The sequence below is a fragment of the Galeopterus variegatus genome, unplaced genomic scaffold (genome assembly GCF_000696425.1).
Source record: "Galeopterus variegatus unplaced genomic scaffold, G_variegatus-3.0.2 Scaffold3342, whole genome shotgun sequence".
Classification (NCBI taxonomy): Eukaryota; Metazoa; Chordata; class Mammalia; order Dermoptera; family Cynocephalidae; genus Galeopterus; species Galeopterus variegatus.
In genome coordinates, this window is record NW_007729453.1 from 127506 (window position 1) to 144036 (window position 16531).

The following is a 16531-nucleotide window of genomic DNA, read 5'->3' on the forward strand; positions in this document are numbered from 1 at the left end:
AAGGAAAAAAAAAAAAAAAAAAAAAAAAAAAAAAAAAAAATTTATAGTTTTACCCAACATGGCTTATTTTATAGACACTATACTTGTTCATACTGTAAATGGGGTCTTTTTTACCAATCATTTTCTAATTGGTTATTACTAATGCATGTAGGAGCTATTTGATTCTGTATATTGACCTTTTACTTGGCTACCACACTGTACTTTTACTAGTTTTATGTGTGTGCTTGTGTGTGTGGCTGTCCAGTATGGGGATCCAAACCCCTGACCTTGGTGTTGTCAACTCCATGCTCTAACCAACTGAGCTAACTGGCCAGCCCTACTTTTACTAGTTCTAATAATTCTATAGTCTCCCCAGGAAACCAAGAGATTCAACCCTATAACCTACAAATAATAACAAAATTTCTCTTTTAATATGTACTCATTTCTTTTCTCTTATGTTGGCTAGGATCTCCACTACATGTTTAAATGACAGAATTAACATCTGGCATTTTTGTTACTTTCTAATTCAATGGAAATATTCACCTTCATCATTATGACTACTGGTAGACAAACTCTAGCTTCCTCAGACTTACATTAGTATTTTATTAATTTGCTGAATTTTACCAAATGCTTTTGAAGCATCTATTGAGATATGGCTTCTTTTTCCTTTTAACTATTACTTGGGGATCCAATGTTGAACTGCCATGCATTTTTCAATTAACATAGGAAATGTGTATAGTATGTTAAGAAAACAGGTTGCATGCCTCTATATTCATATTTGCAAATGCAAAAAGAAAATATTCTCAAATTTTAAAGGAGGCCTCACCAAGATAAATTATAGATAGGTGACTGATAATCTCTATAACTCCCTGTATGTCCTAAAATTTTCACAATACATGTTACATTTACAATCATACAAAAATGATTTTTAACTAATCATGGCACCTAAAAATAGCCTGAGACTTGAGTTATATTATTTGTGAGGTAACTCTTTTTCTTCTTTTTTTATTGAAACAAAATTGATTATACATATTTGTGGGTACAGAGTTGAATATTAATACCTGTGTACAATATGTGATGATCAAATCAGGATAATTAGTATATTCATCGCTACAAAACATAATCATTTTCTGTGACCTTTTACCAATTGCTTGCTAAACTCCCCAACCCTTCCCCTTTTCCACCTCTAGTAACCATAGTTCTATTCTCTCCTTTTAGAAGTTCAATGTATTATTGTGACTGTTGTATCTTTCTTTCTTTATTACTTATTTAATTTTTAGCTCCCACTTATGAGTGAGGACATGTGGCATTTCTCTTTCTGTGCTGGGCTTATTTCACTTAATATAATTTTCTCCAAGCTCATCCATGTTGCTGCAAATAGCAGAATTTCATTCTTTTTATGGCTGAGTAGTATTCCATTGTGTATGCATACCACATTCTCCTTATCTAGCTTTCTTGGAAGAAATAAAGGTAACTCTTAAATTAGCTTAGAAAAAGCCAGCCTTATGACTTTCCTTCCAAGAAAGCTTTCCAGCAATGGCTACCTCTCAAACCTAAGTATGTATTCAACTTGCCTCTAGGAGCACAGGACAATAGTTTGGTAGACTTCAGCTTTTATATAAGAGCTTTTGCCTTCGATTACAATCACTACCATCACAAACTAATTACTGATAACAGCAATAAGTACCCTACACTTTATTTTATTCTAAAACTACTCAGAGGTAGACATACTAAATTCCCAGATGAGAAAACTGATGATCAGAGCTAATAAGCAAGGCCAGGACTCGAATCCAGATCTTTTTATTGCACTGTACTCCCTTCTCATGCTGAATCTGATTCTGAACTTTCCTTCCAGAAGAGGAGTTGCCATTTTTAACTGAGAGAGAGATTCTGCTTTGTGAGCAGAGATTCATGAAATCCTTCAAAATTACTTATTAATAACTGAGAATATTTAGGTTTTTGGGAACTTAGCTAAGTCAGCCCCAGTAGTTCTACTCAATTAGGTCATTAAAGTTAACATAAGGATTCTAATCTATTTTGACACTGCAAAAAACACCAGACAAAAGGAACCAGCTGCTCTAATTTTTGTGCCTTTCCACTCTCCACCCAAGACTTACCTCTGCCAAATGCTGCAGCCGGGTTAACAGTGGCGTTCTCTTGTCAGATCCAAGACGTGTGATATAGTTTGATCTTTTGCTAAATACATATAGAAGGTTAAGGACTGCCAGCACCACTTGCATATCAGAGGAAGCCAATAAAGTTGTCAAATGCTACAGGGACAAAAAAGGGCAAAGTTCAAGGTATTAGGCAGACTTGGCCTTGAAAATATAAAATGCCAATGTAATACTGTATTTGTCAACATTTACAAAGCTCTCAAGAAGTTTATTTACAATTATACAAAAAAGTTTTAAAATATTTGAGAACTTAACAACACGCAACTTTGTCCCCAAGGAGCTTATAATCTGGCAGCTAGCCAGAAAGTGCAATAAAAGTAAAAAACATAAACAGCAGTTCAAAATTGCACAGGTGTCCCCACAGGAAGGAAGAGATTACAAAAGAGACAAATGTGATATAATACATATGTGGAACTCAAGAACGTGAAGTCTCCAATGGGACTAAAAGTATTGTGAGAGAAAGATAATCTCATGCTCCACCTGTATCCTTTATGACAAACATAAAATTGTTATTAATTAAAATACAGGGTCCTTCATATAGAAGCTAAAGATATCAACGACAGCTGGTGGCAATTATGTACGATATAAATGTTATAGTATCCTGTATCTCATAAGTAACCTGAGAGTGACTATTTTGGTTTTTAAATACAATTATAATTCACCAATATATTGAAGCACTTGTTCAGAATTAAAATCAGTATGTAATTTAGCTGGAAATGAACCAAGGCATTTCCAGTTGCCAATTATCCCAAAGGCCATGAACCTCCTTGGGCAGCATACTATTTCATCTTCAACAGACTGCTGTCCGCCCCCCACTTAAATCTCTGTGTGCTAGGCTTTTAGTTCAGTTATTCCACTTATTTTCCTAAGCCATTTTCTTTCTATTTGTTTGTTCTGATTCTGATTCTTTACTGAATATTTAGGAAAATTAACACACCTAAAACTAACAGAGTGCCTAATTAATGGTGAATGAAAGTCTAAAGTTGGGCCAGAGGAAAAGAATTTCTTCTTATAGTGATTTTTGACCAATTCAAAAGCTCACTGACTACTGCACCCACTTTACTCTTCAAGGACACAGAGGATGCTATGAATATATATTTTGTGGAGGGTGTGGGAGAATGGAGAAGAGATTGAAAAGATGCACACAAACTCAGAAAAATAGTAAGTACACTGATGTGTTAAGGGAATCAAACTATTTCTAATAGTTTAAAAGTAATTTGGGGGTGCTCTAATAACCTGAGACAAAGATGAATTTCTGCAATTTCCCTAGAATACTTCAATACATGTATTACATTTCTCATTCATTTCTTGAATCTTGAAAAGGCAGAGTGAAAGTGACAGCACAGAACCTCCCCTTAACCCTATGAAGGGTAATATCTGTATCCGAGAAACCATTGTCTTTGACAATGAAAAACCCAGAGCTCCATAATGAAAAGGAAACAAGCAATCAGAGAGAAATAGCAATTTCCTTGTTTCTGGATATACACAATAGTAGTTAAGAACAGATCGCAAAGGCCTGAACCTCCCTACCTCTATGGAACTGTACAGATGCCGGGAAAAGCTGTACTCAATGAGCAAGGCTGTGAAGTTCAATACAGCCAAGAGAAGCATTTTCAGTTGCTCTCTTTCTGGCCTATCACATACGAGCATCCATGACATATTCTCCACTGTCTGTCCAGCATCTGCCAGAATTCCATCGAAGCGGTCCAACAGGTCCACCCAGTGATATAACTCACACTGGAGAGAGGAAGAGAAAGAGGATATAAGAATAAGGTAAAAGCATTGCATGGGTACTTCGTAGTTGAGCTTTGTCACAAGTGATTGCTGAGCCAGACACCTAGACAAGTTCACTTCCCACCTGTGCCCATATGAAAAAGATCATACTTTGAGTTAAATGGGATTTATACCCATCAAGGCATATGCGCCAATACCACTAGATACCACAAACCTACTAGGAGTAGGTCTTCAAAGGGAGAATTCTGGCTACACTCTGAGGTCTACAAAGACTGTCCCTGTCAGAACCCATTTTGTCAGAAGAGTTTATTTTTTTAGAGTCATCTAATGAAAATTCTTTTAAACTAAAAGTAAAAATCTAGAAACCACCTTCAACTCATTAACAGTCAAACTAAAGGAATTCTGTGGTTGAGATTCTTTACCATCACCTATGCAAGCATTCCTCATCCTCAACTAAAAAAAAATTTTTTCATATATTTTTCTTTCAAAATTTCCTTGGCAAACATTCAGGCTAAAAGCCACTGCTCTAGAGTATACTAGGTATACGCTATATGCTTATTAAGTAACTGCTGAATGAAGCTACCCCATTGTAGTTTCTCTTTCCATATCAGAGCATACAAAGTGATGTACTACTAGTACAGTGAGTTCTGTTTTTTGGGAGCATGGCCTCACATACCTTTCCAATGTTCCATGTTTTGATCTGCTGCAGTTCCAAGAGGAGTTGCTCATCATTACAAACTTTGAGTTTGTCTATTAAGGCTCTGCAATCTGCAGGCTGAGAAAAACAAGCAAGCCTTCACAAAAGGTATTTTGAAATGAGACACAAAGAGGGAGAATGGGAAAAGTAACCCTCAAGCCTAAACAGTAATTGAACTACTGCTAGAATATACTGATTAAGAAAACTGGACACCTGCCAGATGATCACTTGGGATTAAAATGAAAACCTCACAAGAAAACACTTTTATTTCCCAATAATCTGTCTGTGCATTTTTATAAACCTGGATAACCTGTAGATGCAGACAAACTACTTAGATGGGTATAGACAACATAAATGAAAGAAACAAACTAAACATCAAAAAAAGCAAATTTAAGGAATCTGACTATGATCTGAAAGTTAACCAGAATGCCTGATAAGGTATATGGAATCAGAGAAACACTGAAAAGCCTTAGTGAATTCACAGTGAAAGATTAGCATCGGCTATATTTTTCCACAACATTAAGTCCTCCAACTGTAGGAGAGCAAAGAGCTTCTGAACTTTGTAAAACCAGGACTCCTTTCTTACTTGGGGATTCCCATTTCCATACATTCCTGCTCTCTTAAGCTGATGAAAGGGCCTGTTTGTCAGGTAACAAGGAGTGGATTGAGAGTTTAAAGTTTCTGATAGTGAAAGGAGGTTGGGGGAAGGACAGTGGCTGAAACAGAGAAGCCTTCTATTAATGGATGGCAGCTGCGAGAATTGATTATACTTGTTCTTTAACTCTGGAAAGGCAGTATGGTGTCCTGGAAATTGGCCTAGATTTGGAACCAAATCTGAGCTCAGTTTTTAGCTTTGTGTTTACTACAATGTTTGATCATGGGTAAGTCCAACCTCTGAGCCATAGTTTTCTTAATAGGAAAACAGACCTAATAGCTACCTATTAGATAAGAGCTCAAATGTCTGCCACATACATAAAGTATTTATCTCATATAATAGGAGCTTAAATATTGAGGCAGCATACTATTACAAAGAGCATGGGGACAGGTAGTCAGCAAGCTTCCTCTTTGAATTTCAGCAGTATGAATTCTCAGCAAAATTCTCTTCTGCAGTATGAATTAATACCACCTACATTCAGTAATGCTGTTGTGAGAGTTAAACTGCAGGAAATGTATTTTCGTCATTCAAAACAGATGTAGAATATAATAGGGGCTTAAAAACAGGGAGATGGTTTTCTTTAAGCCAAGCTACAAACCTTTTTCTCCTTCTAAAGTAAGCATTATCAAAATCTACTTCAACTTTTTGTGATAACTAAATGTATGTAAAATCCCTGGCACAAAATCCTTCCATAAACCATGCCTGCACTTTTTCCCCTCCTCTCTTTGAAGACGTATAGGTTGAGGGAGAGGCAGTGAAGCAGTAGAAACAGATAACATGGGAAATTTGAACCACCTGCTAATGCAGTTCACTTGTGCCTTCTGGACCTACCTGGGCCCAGTAGCAAATATACAGCTTCAATTTCTAACAGAATGCAGCTATGTAAATCCAATTTTGTGATTCTGTTGGTTAGATAACACCCAGTTCATGATGAACATTTGGGTCCTGTAATAACTTTGTGTGTCCCATAATCAGGCATTCAATCTTTACCAAGGCCCAGTAGCAAGCCAGAGACTGCTTTTGTGAATGTAGAATAGTTGCTGACAGGGGATAGCATGGCTGAAATTCTAGGGGTCTTAGCTGTGATTCTCCTATTGGGGCTTGCTGAAAGCACCACATGGCATCTTTGGCTGACATCTAAATCAGGCACCTGGGTCTACTAAGTCATAATGTCCAAGTAGTAGGGCAGCTTACATCACAGCCTGGAACTTTTGTAGCCTTTTCTAGATCCATACCTCACTAACACTTTAGTAAATGCCCACTAATGCTTTAGAGATTACCCAGTAAATACATCAAAACCGCATGCCCTAAAGTAACATACACTGATTCCAAAATCCAAGGAGGCACCTCACACATTGTTCCTCTTTTTTCGTGGTGTGTATGGTACAAAATGCCTCAAATTGTCTCTCACTTTAGAAGGGATATCCCGATATTCCTCAGACCTCGGGACGCCTAGAAACTTTCCTGATGTGGCAGGCCCTCAAGCTTTCACAAAGTTCATCTCTGACTCTCTGGCACACATGTCTGAGGAAGGTGCTTGTATCTCCTGCTCACAAGCTCTAATTAGCATAATGGCATCAATTTAATGTACAAGCAGGATGTTTTCTGCCTTATCAGCCTATCAAATCCCTCTGAACCTTGAATTTGCAGAATGCAGCAGGCACAACAGTATGAGGGGGTACTTCAAAAAGTTTGTGGAAAAATAGAACTAAAAGATAATACGAACCTTTCCATGAACTTTCTGAAGTACCCTCATATATCTTTACTGCCTTATCCCTGCTACATAAACGCAAACAATGTGATTTTCCTTATTCATGGTACTATAAAAGAAAGCATTTGCCAGTTCAATAGCTGTATATCAATTGCCAGGGTTTATATTAATTTGTTCCAACAAATACCAAGTCTAGGGAAAAAGTCCTCTACACAACTGCTGATTCACAAAATGATCAATAAAAGCCTTTCTTAAAAAGAATACCTAGTATTGACGACAGTATAGGAAACTGGGTACTCTTGTATGCCGCTCAAGGAAAAAAGGGAACTCAAGTCTTAAAAATGTACATAGTCAATGACCTAAAAATTCCACTTCTAGAAGTTTATCCTAAGTAATTTGCTAGTAGGTAGGAAATATGAACCAGAAATGTATATTCAAGTGTGACTCCGTGAACAAATAAATCCCTTACAGTCCACTGGGTTTAAAAAATTACAGTTAAAATTTGCATTTCTCTGCTTACAAGACTGAATCTTTCTGTAAGTTTATTTGCTTTGTTCTTTTCTGAAACATCCTATGCCCATACTGTCATTGGGATATTCACTTTTCCTACTGATTTAGCTACTAAAGATATTAACTACATTGGGTTACAAATATTTTCCCCGGCTTGTCACATGTGCTTTCTCCCCCGCCCAAGCTTTACTGAGGTATAATTGGTATACAAAAAAACCTGCACATAATTAATGCATAAAATTTGGTGAGTTTGGATACATGTACACACTCATGTTACCCCATCACCACAATTCAAGTAATAAACATATCCACCACCTCCAAGTTTCCTTGTGTCACTTTGTATGTATGGATACATGATAAGAACATTTAACATGAGATCTACCCTCTCGACAAATTTTTTTTGACCAGTAAGGGGATCGTAACCCTTAGCTCGGTGTTGTCTGCACCATGCTCAGCCAGTGAGCACACCGGCCATCCCTATATAGGATCCAAACCTGTGGCCTTGGTGCTACCAGCACCGCAGTCTCCCAAGTGAGCCACAGGGCCGGCCCTCAACAAATTTTTAAGTACACAATACCTTGTTATATATAGTGCCTACCTATAGGCACTATGTTCTACAGCAGCTCTCTGGAACTTACTCATTCTGTGTAACTATAACTTTATACCCACTGAACAACTTCCCCTAACTCCCTCCCCCTAGTTCTCTGGTTACGGCCATTCTATCGCCTACTTCTATACTTCTGACTATTTCAGATGCCTCATATGAGAGGAATCAATGCAGTATTTGTAACTCTGTGACCGACTTATTTCACTTTACATAATGTATTCTAGAGGTTAATTTCCAAAATATGTAAGGAACTCCTGCAACTCAATTGCAAAAAAACCAAACAACCCAATTAAAAGAGGACTTGAATAGACAGTTCTTGAAAGACAATATAAAAATGGCCAATAGGTATATGAAAAGGTGCTCAACATCAATAATTACCAAGGAAATGCAAATCAAAACCACAATGAGATATCACCTCGCACCTGTTAGGATGGCTACTGTCATAATGTCTTTCTGGATACAGTACTTTACATTTCCACTATCCTTTTTTTCTTTTGCTTTAATGCTTGGAAAGGCCATCCCCACCTAAGATCCCCACCAGGTAAACATTCACCTGTATGTTCTACTTCTATAATTTCTTTCTTTTTAAAATATTTGACTTTTGATTTATGAAGAATTTATTGCAGTATAACAGTCCCCTACCCTCCAAAAGTCAAACATATCCTGGCACAGTTTCTTGACTAATGCTGTCCTTCCCTACCAATTTATAATCCCTCCATTATCATATGTCAAGTTTTTACATACACTAGGATCCTTTTCTAGGTTTTCTAGTCTCTTCAGTAGATTCTTACACTGATGCCACTGTTTTAATTTTTTTTTATTGGAACATAGTTGATTGTACATATCTGTGGGGTACAGCATTGAATATCAATATCAACATGCAATATGTGATGTTCAAATCAGGATAATTAGTATATTCAACATTATACAATGTAATTGATTTCTCCTGTCCCCCTCCCCCACCCTCTGGTAACCTCAGTTCTGTTTCTCTTCTTTTGAAAGTTCAATTTATTACTGTGACTATTGTAATCTTTCTTTCTTATGTTTTTTGTGTTTTTCTAAGCTCCCACTTATAAGTGAGGACATGTGGTATTTCTCTTTCTGTGCCTGGCTTATATAAATTGTAGTTTCTTAATGCAAGTTTTCTTTTTGCTCTTCAGTTTCCAAAGATGTGTGAGTATATAGTTGTCAAAACTGCTAGATGCCATAATACATTAAAAAACAAAAGTGAAAGTAAATGAAAGTATTTGCAACTAAGATGAAAATGAATATACTCAATATACAAGGGGTCTTTAAAAAGTTCATAGAAAGATTTGTATTATCTTGTAATTAAATTTTTCCACGAACTTTTTGAAGTACCTTTGTATATGGCATTCAATAAGAAATACACTGACATTCCAATGGCAAATACAAAATGAATGGCACAAGAAGACAACTGATATAAGGCCAATAAACTTGAAAAATATATGTATTGAAGCAATGCAAATCAGAAAAGTGAAATGCATTTTTTTCCCACTTAGTAAATAAACAAAAATTTAGAAGATAATCTGTAATGCTGGTGATGGCATGGGAACAAAGTGATTCCTATACTCATTAGTCTAATCCCGAATGAAAATGGAAAGATAACCATGTGTGCACATGCAATAATTTAAGACTGTTAGAAAAATGAGAGTAATTCAAAAGGTCATGAAAAAATTACTATTATCTTTTTAATTCTATTTTCCCACAAACTTTTTGAAGTACTCTTGTATAGTAAAACGTTAATAACAGTTATCCTTGGTGATACTTAACAGGTAGTTATATTATTTTTTTAAAATCAAGTGGCCTGTATTTAGAAAATGAACTAATTGTGTGCTAGAGACTATGCTAAGCAATTGCCTCTCATCAAGGAGAAAGGAATTATCAACTCCATTTTGTAGCTGTGGAAACCAGGCAAGTTAATAAACTCTCAGCCATGAAAATCTAAGATTCAAATCCAGGTTTAATTCCAAAGCTTTGAACACATGGGATCTACAGAAGTATCATAACACAACACTTCCGTAAACTCAGAACGCAGTTCAAGCTAGCTGAGGGAATATTGGACTGAAGCTGGGATCTCTATTGCTGACACAGAATCAATTGACATGGCCACACAATTGCAAGTTAAGCTGAACTGTATGATTAAGAATCGGTAATAAAGCTAAAACAATGGCCACTTTCATTTTCTAAAAAACAAAATTGAGAAAGATCCAATAGCTAGAGTGAGAATTTGAATCCACATCTGTTCTTTCCATTATAGCATACTGCCTTTCAATGCATAGGAATAGCAGCCTGAGAAGTTCCTTAAGGTACACAGAACCAGAAAGAACTGTTGGGTGCTCACTTTACATTGGTTACTTGGCTATCCACTTATTTATTTATAATGAAGAAAAGATAGGCAAAGCAAACTTTTGGATACTTACAGCTTCAGTAGGTGTCTTTTTCAGTTTAGTCCTGTCTACTTTCATGTTTTCGATTTTCTGCTTTATGATCTGAAAGGAAAGTCCCAAAAGAAGTGAGAACTTAAAGTAGTATTCTTAAGCTCTACAAGCTTGTGCATAGGCAATATAGAATGAAAAGCGTGCAAAATGCTTAAAGTAAAAGCACTGGTGTTATGATGCTATCCCAACTCCAGAGGCACAGCTATGAGATACAGAGGAGTAAAAAATCTCTCCAGATCAAACTAGCCAACATCCCTATGTTGCACAAGCCTGACATACAAACACACACATATACCTCACAAAAACCAAAAACAGCTTAGAAGGGATATGCATCAAATGGTTAATTTATTGCTAACCATAAAGATTCTGTGTGATTGTTTTATCTATGCACCTCTTTTACTGTTTTTACCAATAAAAATATATCAGTTGTTTCATAAGAATATAGGGAACATAATACTTTTGTTTTCTAATTACAAAATGAGGTATAAGAGTCCCTATATAAACCCTACCAGAGCTAATAAATGATCTCAAAGTCATAGGATCCAAGATAAACATACAAAAACCAATCATATTCCTGTATACTAGTAATAGATATGTAGACTCCAAAGTTAAAAGTACAAGATACCAAAAATAAGTTTTTAACATTTCAGACTGATTAACTTTGTTTCAAGATTAGTGTGCTTTTTTTTTTTTGTAAATGTGTAAGTGCTTTTGTCCCTAACTTGAATACCAATTGCAGTCTTTTCTGTTTTCTAAAAAAGTATTTTTATTGTGGTGCTTAACTTTTCTTCTTATTAATTAAATCCCACATCCAAAAACCTTGTCTGTGAGTTTAGAAGGGGCTTTTGATTATTGGTTTTCTTTTTTTGCTCTTAAAGTAATTCACTATATGAAATTGGTCAGTTTAATTGAACATGTGCAGAATTACTTAGGCATCAAAAAATGGATAACTTTCACATTGAAAGATAATTTATGGGCACAATAAAAACTTGAATCACTCAGGTAATTTTCAAAAAAAAAAAAGTTAAAAATACAATACCATTCACAATTACTCAAATAATGAAATACCTAGGTGTAAATATACAAAACATGTACAGAACTTGTATGCTGAAAACTGCAAAATGCTGATAAAAAAATCAAAGTCATATCCCCATACTGTTCAGATGCAAAAAAAAAAAAAAAAAAGACTAAATAAATGGAGAGATTTAAGACGCAACATAGTAAAGATGCCAAGTCTCCCAAAATTGATATACAGATTTAATATCATTTCTACCCAAATCTCAGCAAGATTTCTTTGTAAATAAACCAAAATTATTCTAAAGTATATATGGAAAGGCAAAGGAACGACAACAGCTGAAACAATTTTGAAAAATAAAGAGGGAGGAATCACTCTAATCAATTTTAAGACATATATGTAGCTACAGAAATCAAAATTGTGTAGTATTGGCAGAGGGATCGACACACATCATTGGAACAGAATTGAGAATCCAGAAATAGACCCATACAAATATGTCCAGCTGATTTTTCAAAAAGGTAAAAAAGCAATTCAAAGGATTGTTTTATCAACAAATGGCGCTAGAGCAAGTAGACTTCCATAGACAAAAAGATAAACTTTGACCTAAGTCTCATACCTTATATAAAAATTAACTCAAAATGGATCACAAACTTAAATGTAAAACTATAAAACTTACTGGGAGAAAATATAAAGAACTCTCAAAATTCAACAATAAAAAACCAGACAATCTCAGTAAACTGTGAATAGAAGGGAACTTCCTCAAACTGATAAAGAATATCTACAAAAAACCTACAGCTAAAAAAAAACTAGAAGCTTTCCTCCTTAAGATCAGGAATAAGGCAAGGATGTCCCCTCTCACCACTGTTTTCCAACACTGTATTGGAAGTCCTAGTTAATGCAATAAGAAAAGAAAGGAAATAAAAGGCATACAGATTGGGAAAGAAGATATAAAACCTTTTTTTAACAGATGACATTGTCTAAGTAGAAAATCCAGAAGAATTGACAAAAAACTTGTGGAACTAATAAGCAATTACAGCAAGGTTGCAGGATATAAGGTTAACATACAAGTTAATTGCTTTCCTATATACCAGCAATGAACAAGTGGAATTTGAAATTTAAAACAACAACGTTTATATAACATCCAAAAATAAAATACTTAAGTATAAACTTAGCAAAATATATACAAGATCTATACAAGGAAAACTATAAAACTCTGTTAAAAGAAATCAAAGAACAACTAAATAGATATTCCATTTCCATGGCTAGAAGATTCAATATTGTCAAGATGTCAGTTCTTCTGAGCTTCATCTATAAATTCAGTGCAACCGCAATCACAATCTCAGCCACAATCTCAGCAAATTATTTTGTGGACATTGACAAACTGATTCTAACGTTTACATGGAGAGGCAAAAGACCCAACACAATATTAAAGGAGAAGAATAAAGAGAGCTGACATTACCTGACTTCAAGATTTACAGTAATCAAGAGAATGTGGTATTGGAGAAAGAACAAACAGATGAATGGAACAGAACAGAGCCCAAAAATAGACCCACATAAATACATGTACAGTCAACTGACCTTTGACAAAAAAGCAAAGGCAATATAATGAACAAGAGATAGTCTTTTCAAAAAATGTTGCTGGAACAAAGGACATCCGTGTATAAAAAAATCTAGACAGACATTATACACTTCACAAAAATTAACACAAAATGTATCAGACCTAAATGTAAAATGCAAATTCATACTTCTAGAAGATAACACAGGAGAAAATCTAGATAACCTAGGGTATGGCAATGACTTTTTAGATATAACCACAGGCACAATCTATGAAGGCACAATCTATGAAAGCAAGAATTGATAAACTGGACTTCATTAAAATTAAAAACTTCTGCTCTGTGAAAGACTGTCAAGAGAATAAAAAGACAAGCCACAGACTGGAAGAAAATATTTGCAAAAGACATATAAAAGACTGTTATTCAAAATACACCAAGAACTGTTAAAACTCAACAATAAGAAAGTAAACTGATTAAAAAATGGGCCAAAGACCTTAACAAGACACCTCACCAAAGTAGATATACAGATAGCAAATAAGCATATCAAAAGAGGCTCCACATCATGTCATCAGGGAAATGCAAATTAAAACAATAATGCGATACTACTATATACCTATTAGAATACAGAATAGCCAAAATCCAGAACACTCATGACACTGAATGCTGGCAAGGATGCAGAACAACAGGAACTATAATTCATTATTGGTGGGAATGCAAAACGCAACAGCCACTTTGGTGGTTCCTTACAAAACTAAACATACTATTAACATACAACCCAGTGATGAGGCTCCTTGGTATTTACCCAAAGGCGTTGAAAACTTATGTCCACACAAAATCCTGCACATGGATATTTATAGTAGTTTTACTCTTAACTGCTAAAACTTGGAAGAACCAAGATGTCCTTTGGTAGGTGAATGGATAAATTATGGTATATCCAGACAATGGAATATTATGCAGTACTAAAAAGAAATGAGCTGTTAAGCTATGAACAGACATGCAGAAAACTACTAAGTGAAAGAAAGCAGTCTGAAAAGGTTCCATACTGCATGATTCCAACCGTATGACATTCTGGAAAAGGCAAAATTATGGAGACAGTAAAAATATCAGTGGTTGCCAGGGGTTAGGAGGGACGGAGGGATGAACAGACGGAACATGGAGGATTTTTAGGGCAATGAAACTATTCTGTATGATACTATAATGGTGGATACATGTCATTATAAATAGGTCCAAACCCCAAAAATGTACACCCCCAAGAGTGAACCCTAATATAAGCTATGATCTTTGGGTGATGATGATGTGTCACTGGAGGTTAATAATTTGTAACAAATGTGCTACTGTGGTGGGGGATGTTTATGGGGCAGGCTATGTCATGTATGAGGACACGGAGGTATATGGGAAATTTCTGTAACTTCTGCTCAATTTTGCCGTGAACCTAAAACTGCTCTAAAAATAGTCTATTTTAAAAAAAAATAAAAAATAAAAAAATAAAAAAATAAAAATAGTCTATTTAAAAATAAAACCAATCAATTCTGCAAAACAAGAGCACCAAGTAACTTAGGTGTTGAAATCAGCAAGTCACAACCATTTTACTGGTTTTAAAAAAATATGTAGATGAGGTCACTGGTAAATCTTCACACAAATAAGCATCTCACTTGAAAGCTGTTTTGACTTAGGATACTTGACTAGTCAAGTGTCTGGACCAACAGAAAGACTCTGGCTAACTAATGCAGAAAAGAACTTACTGGAAGGATATCTGATAGCTCATAGAATGAGATCCACATTCAGAAAAAAAAAACAGGAGAAACCAAGGAAGCTAGGCCGCCTGAACTACAGCTAAGGACTTCTCACAGAAACAGGTGGGGGTGCTGCCAACACCAGACTCTGGATGCCTAGAAACTACTGCTGGTGGCAGAATGAATTGTCTCAGGTTATCTGCATCAGCAGCTCTAGACTCTAAGTCCCAAGAGTGAGCGTTTGATGCACCTAATTAAAAAAAAAAACAAGCCAAAACAAATGAACAAACATTCACAAACGTCCCCATACGTGTAATGCTAACCTGCTTTCTATATCCTACTGCAAGAAACATTTATAGTTTAAAAACCAAAGATGATACTGTCCGTGAGACATGTATTAAGAAAATTCAGAACTTGTTTTGTTCCTGGTTATTACATATCTAAGCTAGTTTCACAGTGGGAGGGGAGAACACCTTTTGAGTGACCACTACAAGCCAGACAATAATGAGGCTGGAGTTTCCCAGAGTGTGTTAGAGCAGTTGCTCTATGGAGAGAGACAAGAATCCAATCGTTTGGGAAATGTTACAGACTTTCTCTTCCTTTAGGACAGTCATGTGGCTGACTGACATTCATGGCTCCAAGAAATCTTGGGTGAAGGAAACTTATTAGGGCACATACCATTTTTTCAAGTGGCATCTACTGAAATTTACCAGTTTAAGCATTCCAAAGAATACATTGAGACATGCTGCCCAGGGGCTTCATATAATATTCTTTCATACAATTCTCATCACTCAAGCGAAGTTTTGTCCATATTTACAGACAGAAAACTGAGGCTTCAAAAGAAGAAAGTACCTTGCCTGATTAGTAAATGTTGGTATCAAGATCTAAATCCAGGTCTGACTCCCAAGTCATGCTTTAATAACGTGCTATTCTCACTTTATTTAACAGTTTTATTACTACAACAAATGCTTGCAGATGAGAATATAAATTTGTGACAGATTTCTCCTCCACTGTTGGGTCCTATTGTTCAAAGAAATTATTCCAAGAGAGAAAGCTGGGGCACAATGTGAGAAGCCGTGGCACCGTCAATCTCACTAATGAAGGGAATGGTAACTAGGGAATGAATTCTACCTCTTAGAACTTAAACAGGTAAAAATCCCATTTAAAAAAAAAAAAAAAAAAAAAACTCTAAAAAAAGAAGTTAGTTTGAAACAAATCCCTGGAAATGGCCTACTGCGTTGGGTCAGAACCAGAACTCTAAGTACCAAGCATGTGCTTCTGTTTCTTCAACTGTGAAACAGGGATAATTGATTTCCCCACTTCCTCACTCATTTTCATCTAATCTATCCTCCAGAGAACAGCAAAAGTAATCTTCTTAAGACAAAAATCAGATCATGTTACTAAGTTTTCTGGCCTCTAGTCCTTTACAAGTACTGTTCCCACTGGAATGTAACCCATCCACCCCCACCTTCCCACAGCTAGTTCCATTTGAAAAACTGATATTTAAACTAAGACCCAAAGAGGTTTCCCATGGCAATCGACCTAAAGCTGGTCCCACTGTTATTCTTCTGTTACAGTATTCTTTCATAACAAGTATCAATGGTAAATACTGGTTTGATTTTCTACAATGTTAAACTCACAGCACCTAGAAGAGTATCTTTCATATGATAGGCATGCAAATATTCATATAATGGAATTCAGGAA

At 35.7% G+C, this 16531-nt stretch overlaps 1 protein-coding gene across 3 annotated transcripts in view; it reads right to left on the reverse strand.

Moving 5' to 3' along the window:
* Positions 1–16531, reverse strand: part of HUWE1 (HECT, UBA and WWE domain containing 1, E3 ubiquitin protein ligase) — a 150321-nt gene that overhangs the window by 113329 nt on the left and 20461 nt on the right. For all 3 annotated transcript variants that reach the window (XM_008584709.1, XM_008584708.1, XM_008584707.1), the window contains exons 3-6: positions 10509–10577; positions 4564–4662; positions 3684–3890; positions 2097–2249 (exon numbers count right to left, since the gene is read on the reverse strand). In XM_008584709.1, the coding sequence (XP_008582931.1) occupies positions 2097–2249; positions 3684–3890; positions 4564–4662; positions 10509–10553 (504 nt within the window). In that variant the 5' untranslated portion in view covers positions 10554–10577. The remainder of the gene's footprint in view (positions 1–2096; positions 2250–3683; positions 3891–4563; positions 4663–10508; positions 10578–16531) is intronic.